The 7064-nt window shown below is 30.1% G+C and overlaps 1 protein-coding gene across 1 annotated transcript; it reads right to left on the bottom strand.

The window, feature by feature from the left end:
- Positions 1 to 1790: 1790 nt before the first annotated feature.
- On the bottom strand, positions 1791 to 4293 carry LOC105178459 (trans-resveratrol di-O-methyltransferase). The gene is made up of 2 exons (XM_088876028.1): positions 3438 to 4293; positions 1791 to 2729 (listed from the first exon to the last, which is right to left on the bottom strand). The coding sequence occupies exons 1-2, from the start codon at positions 4215 to 4217 to the stop codon at positions 2430 to 2432; spliced, it is 1080 nt and encodes a 359-aa protein (XP_088732154.1). The 5' UTR covers positions 4218 to 4293; the 3' UTR covers positions 1791 to 2429.
- Positions 4294 to 7064: the final 2771 nt, after the last annotated feature.

The raw sequence follows: 7064 nt of genomic DNA, 5'->3' as shown, positions 1-7064 counted from the left end.
TCGATTCATACCAAATTTATATATATATATATATATATATAAGACTGTGTCCATTAGATCATATCAGACGGTCTGATTTAAAATCACATAGCCTGATTCAATGATACACCGCTTGAATGATTATTTTTATGTTTTGAGTACGATATCTTGACATCCGTATATCCAATAAGTATAAAACTTTATCAAATGTATTTTTATAAATCTGATCATATCTAACGGTTTGATCTTAATTTTGATGCTCCGATTAACCCATATTGTACAACAATGTAAAATGATAGTTACATCAATGTAATACTAACATTTACAAATATATAAATTTATTGCAGATTATGAACTTATATTAATCTCTACTATAAACTAATTCTATGTATTTCAATTGCATTATTTTAGATAATGAATACTTTTCTATAATTTTAAATTGTTCACTAGGATTTTTTTGTGTACATTTTATTAATTATATTACTATTAAACTAATCAATAGTTTATATTTATATAAATTAAAATTTTATATTATATTTTATTATATTTATAATATAGTATACATTATGCAATCTATTTTACTACTTATAAATTTATATAAAAATTTGGTGATTCCCTTGATTTAATATAATAATAATAATAATAACAATAATAATAATAATAAAATCAGCTTGAGCTCGTCATATAGGAGTCGAGCTCAAGCTCGAGCTCGAGCCAGAAAATTCAAAATCGAGCTGGACTCGTTTACACCCACCTAAGGAGGAGGAGGAGGAGGAAGGGGAAAGGGAAGGGAAAGGGGGCGATGGTGACTGGGATAAGGAGAGGAGAGGTATGCGGAGGGGGAGGCGACGACAACGGCGAAAGGTGCAGGGACAGAGGCAAGGGGAAGGGGGAGGGGATGGCGATGGCCGATGGAGAGGTAGGCTGAGATTTTTCTTTTTTTTTTGAATAAAAAAGTATATATTATAAAAACTATTTTGCATTTTATATAAAAAAATATTATTATTTTTATTTAATAAATATTTATATATAATAATTATTAATAAATTTTATATATAATATATTATATAAATATATCATTTAATTTTAAGAAAACCACGCCCAGTGTGAGAGGAGCGAGTGCATTACACACCTCTCTCTAAAAGAGTAAATAGTTTCAATTTTAATAACACAAGGAGGTAAATTGATTTTTTTTTTTTTCACAGGGGGTATTTTGCACATTACCCGTATCACATGGAGGTAGCATGCATTTTTTCCTTATATAATAATACGTTATATTTTAATGAAAGTCTTACTATATATATAAAATAGTGCAAACTTATTTATACAAAATTTTTAATTTTTTGCTAAATTATTGATGCAACACTTTGAAAATAACAATCAAATATTATCATATTTTTGGCACATTGAGAACAATTACTTTATAAGTTTCGAATTATATATATATATTCGTAATCACTTATTAAAATACAATATGTAAAAGATATATATTGTTCTATGTAAAACAAAATAGGACTTTTATGATTAGTTCGCCAGGCCAACATCACTTTCAAAGTTATAATTAACATCCTTAAAAATATAATTTCTATTTTGCTAGTTATTGGTGAGGAGAAAACCACATACTGACATGAAAAGAATTCAAAATTTGAACCTAACTCTTGATATATGGACACGACAAGATCTACACCTCAAGTATATTAGTAAATAAATAAGTCTACAACTTATCAAGAAAACAACCACCAATACCTATAAATGTAAATTAAGTTTAGTTCAAACAAGATCAAACGCAAGTAACACGTACAAGATTATCATTACTTTGATTCTTAAAATTTATTATTCAATAACTCTATAATTAATTACATCCAACGATTATCATTTGTCGACCACAAATAAATGTCAGGCAACTCAAAAAGAAAATACTAAAAACATAGAAGTCTAATCACTTAAAAATTAGAGTTCACTTATATAACCTACAAGAATGGACACATGTGCAATATCTTAAAGATCACAATGCAACTCAACATAATCTACAACTTATTATTTTAAACAATTCAATATGTAATTATTCATTGGGAAAAGTATTATTTTAGTCCGACTAAGTATGTCTAATTTTAATTTTAATTCGATAACTATGTTCATTTTTGTTTGGGTCCAGTAACTTACGAAATTGCTTACTTTTAGTCCTTTGGCAGATTTTCGGACGATTTTACCCCTATGAGTGCATATGGACTAAAATTGCCTTTCAAAAGTTGTATAGGGGTAAAATTGTCCGAAAATCTGCCAAAGGACTAAAAGTAAGTAATTTCGTAAGTTACTGGACCCAAACAAAAATGAACATAATTATCGGACAAAAATTAAAATTAGGTATACTTAGCGAACTAAAATAATACTTTTCCCTTATTCATTTCATAGGTCACCTATGAATTAAAAGGGAGGCCCTAATTTAGGAATTATGGAAAAAGCTCAATGAGAGAACGCAATCCTAATACAGGAGTAATCTTGTAGCTCGTGAAGCCGGCAGCAGAAAACAGCTCTGCCCAATCTTTCTCAGTTCTCTGTCTTCCAGAGGCTAAATTCATTATCAACATATCAAAGAAGAGCTGAGTTTCTATTGCCTTATGCTCCTTCTGGAAATCCACAACCATGTCTACTATAATCACCTTTCCTTCTTTGTCTTTATCGGAGATTGCTTGTTTGCATTTCTCCAGTATTTTAAGACACTTCTCGTCTGGCCAATCGTGCAATATCCACTGCTTGCAATATTAATTATAACAGGTTAGCAAATTAACATACACTATAATAAGAGACGATATTTTTAATAAATTATTAATCACGATGTTAAAATTATCGTCATATATATATTAAGTGACAATAATTTTAAGAGTAAATTACATTGATATCCATGATATTAGCTTCAAATGTACCAACACCCCCTATTTTTTGTGAAAGTACTTGATGTTGTAGTTGTAATTAGAATTGAACCCTCTATTTAGAGACAAAAGCTTACACAAACATCTTTTGAACTACATTACACTAGTATTCCTTTAAGGGACGTGCCTAGCCCCAATCCGATCCGAACCTAAATACGTACAAACTCAACGTTAGAAGGAAATCTAGGCATATTTCTTCCATTTGGAGAGCATACCCCATATTCATAATGTAAACACAACCAAGCTGAACATAGGAACATCAAGAGTTATGTAGTTGACACTATAAATAATTAGTGAGAAATTTATAATCATAATAAAGTTATATTTATTATCACTAATTAATGTTAATTACAACTATATATACTAATAATTATTTCTAGGGACAATTTTAAATATTGTTTACTAATAGGCACATATTAAAATTATTATCACTTAATATATATCTTTAATGACAACTTAAAATTCTCGATGAATGTTTTATTACTAATATTATCTTTAATACTTAATTTGAAAATCATAATCGATCACCTTCATAAACACTGCATCAGCAGGAGGAATGTACTCAAACATGTCACCTGCAACAAAAACCAAGTTCGCAGTCCCTTCACATCCAGCAACTACATGCGGAAGGTCAAGCACAACGCAGTTCAACCCGGTGAAAGCATCGGCAACAGCCTTGGCCACAGTTCCTGTGCCACCACCAACATCCACCATCGATTTCAAACCCTCAAAAACATTTCTACAGTCTTTAGTAATCACAGTAGCAACCAGCTTTGAATCGCTGGCCATTCCCTCATTGAACAACCCATTCAGCCTCGGATCTTGCCCAGCATACTCCCATAGTGTCCGGCCATGAGTGGTCAGAAATGGCGTCAGATCACCATCAGTTTTAAACCACTCGCTCACATGATGCCATGGATCTGTCAGGATCGGGTCTAGCATGCTGAGTGCAAAAGGCCTCACGCTCAAGGGCTCGTCTCTCAAGAGGAGATGAGAAGCTGGTGTGAGCCAATACCCTTCAGTCTCCTCTACGTGAGAGATTTTGACATTGATAAAGAACTTGGAATGGATCATAATACGCATTAGACGTTCAAGACTGGGGGATTTGGCTTCGTTGAGGTGGAGGGAATGGGTTAATTCTGAAAGCGTCATGGGTTTGCCGTGTTTGAGGATGATGTCGGGGATGCCAAGTTGAATTACGCATTTCAGAGACATGGAGTTTATGAAGTTGAAAAGATGGTTCCAAACATGAGATTGAGCGTCAAGAAGCTCTTGAGTGGACTGTATTCCATTACTAGATAGAGCCATGGCTTTTGGAAAATGAGATTGTTCTTTATGGTGATCAGTTTGATCGGAGGTTTTCTATTTATAGCTGAAGGGCACATATATGTTATCTCGCTCTCGTAAAATGTTTTGTTCTGATTAATGTAGCAGAAGGAAAATCTGATCTTATCTAGCTCGATCTGTCACTAATTTTGTTTCCATTTCTTCTTTTTTTTGTCTTGTATTACATAACTAGCATGAACCACTTGCTATGAATGAAAATTTATAAATTTTATAATATTTTTTTATAAATTTTAAATTATATAATGATATGTTATATTTTAATGAAAGTCTTATACTATATATATATATATATACACACAATAGTGCAAACTTATTTATACAAAATTTGAATTTTTTGCTAAATTATTTATGCAGCATTTTGAAAATAATAATAGAATATTATCATATTTTTTGCATATTGAGAACAATTACTTTATAAGTTTCGAATTATATATATATATATATATATATATATATATTCTTAATCACTTATTAAAATACAATATGCAAAAGATATATATTGTTCTATTATCCTGTGATATAAATTCCCCTAAATGATCCATAAATAAAGTTTCTCGAAGTAAAATACTTAAAAAAAGCATAAAAGTACTTTTTTTTTCTTTCATAAAAAATTAATAAAATTTGAAACCAATAATATAAATATGTATACTTCGAAATTATATGCTAACAATACAAATATACAGTATGAAATTGAAAACAGTATGAAGATAACATAATAAAAAAAATTCTAGTATTTGGGTTCATGCCCATTAATATCGATTTACTTTTTTGAAATAACAATTAGATATAATGATAGTTTTTGAAACTAAAATCACAAACAAACACGTTGAAACAAATAAACAGTAAATCAGTTAGATATATTGTTTTTACAAAAATACTAAACCGAGAACTTACAGAGAGAATTGTATCGTAACTACTCACGGGCCAAAACTGCAAACTAACCGAATTGCATAATAGTTTTGCTTGCCGTGAAAAAGTTATACGTCCCGTCTTAAGTGCACTGGGTACTATGCAACTTCTTCTAGAATAAAACGTTTCAATTCTATCGGTATTGCACTATACTGAAAAACACCTCAAAAACAGTCATAAATCTTAAGATTAGAGAGAAGATTATTGGTGTTATGTTGGTCTATTTTTGAAGTGAGGAGGAGGGAGCCTTTTACAGAATAGGAAGAAAACCTATTTGTCCAAATTGTCTTTCCTTATACCTATGTATCGAAAGGAATTCGACGCTTGCGATATGATAGCTGCTAGTATTGAAGAAGTCTTGATTGAATAGCTCTTGCTTGCTCCCCATGGTCTCTTGATGGATCTGCTCTTTCCTCTAGAATCGTCTTCTTTTAGCTGGTGGCTTATAACCCTAGATCGACTAGGAAATAGCAAGAAAGAATAGATAGATATGAATAAGGAAGGGATGAGGGCACCTCACTGGAGCTAATCAGTCTTTCGCTTTTGCCTTCGCTGCCTCTCAACCAGCAACAGTAAATACCATAATTAAATTCGGTCATAAAACTTCAATTGAAACGGTAAATTCTAATATTTTTACTTCAAAAAGATATATCCTAAGACTCAGATATTCGCCCTAACGGTCGGCCCACGCCGAGCTTGTGGGGCAACCTCATGTCTACTTTAGTTTCCATAACATTTCAAACAGAATATATTGAACTTAATATAAAGAATAACCTAGCATTTGAAATGGATATTGCATAAAAACAAGTTTTGAATTTATATTTTATACTAGCTTCTGCGACATGTAAACTATGCATATGCATATAATAAATAATCTTACACACTCTAAAATATATTATAAATTAGAATGAAATATACAACTCAATATATCAGCTTCAAAAAATATATATTATCCACAAAAAAAAAGATAAACCCATAAAATTATAGATAATTATAAATAGTCATTTTATAAATACTTATATATTTTAAAAATAATTATTAGTTTATAAATAATTAGAGATTATATAGATAAAAAATACATAAAATTATATAATAAATAATTATTTTATTTAATTATAAATTAGATTAAAATAAATAAAAAATTAATTTATAAAAAATAAATAAAATTATAGATAATTATAAATACTTATTTTATATATACTTATAGATTATAAAGAATAAAAATCTTATTTTATACCATACAATACATAAATTATAAAACTAAAAATTATTACTTTATAAATAATAATATATGAAAAAAATTTATTATTTTATATAATATAAATTTAAATAAAAAATAATCACCACCACCTGAACTCGCCCTGCCGCCCTCGCTCGCACCCACCACAGAAGGGGTCGACGTACTGCGCGACTCGCCTACACCCAGCGCACAACTGACCGACGGCGAGTTGCCGCCATTTTTTTTAAATACTAATTATATAAATAATTTTATTTTATAATTATGTATATATTTATATGCAATGATGCCATGTAAGATATTCAGTGTACTTATTAGCCACGTCAGACAATGACATGACCCATTTTATCGGACAAATTAGCAATTAACTGACACATCATCAATTTTCATTCAATTGCCCGAAAGTGGAAATTGAAAGAGTGCCAAGTTAATGAACCAAAAACCTTTTTTCCTTTTCAACCTGAAGTCATTATTTTTCACTTGATACTGAACTTATTATGTTGCACTCCCCGTCTTAATTATAATCCATCTCATATGAAACCAATATATACTTAACCCAATAAGATTATTCCTATTATCGTTGATACATTGTATAAACCTCACGGAATGACATATCTCATGAAAAGTTTACATTTAATTCTTAACTAAGCATTTATGAATAT

The sequence above is a fragment of the Sesamum indicum genome, linkage group LG12 (assembly GCF_026168435.1).
Source record: "Sesamum indicum cultivar Baizhima isolate 11 linkage group LG12, ASM2616843v1, whole genome shotgun sequence".
NCBI lineage: Eukaryota > Viridiplantae > Streptophyta > Magnoliopsida > Lamiales > Pedaliaceae > Sesamum > Sesamum indicum.
Note: the sequence above shows the minus strand (reverse complement) of the source record. Positions and strands in the feature narration are given on the sequence as shown.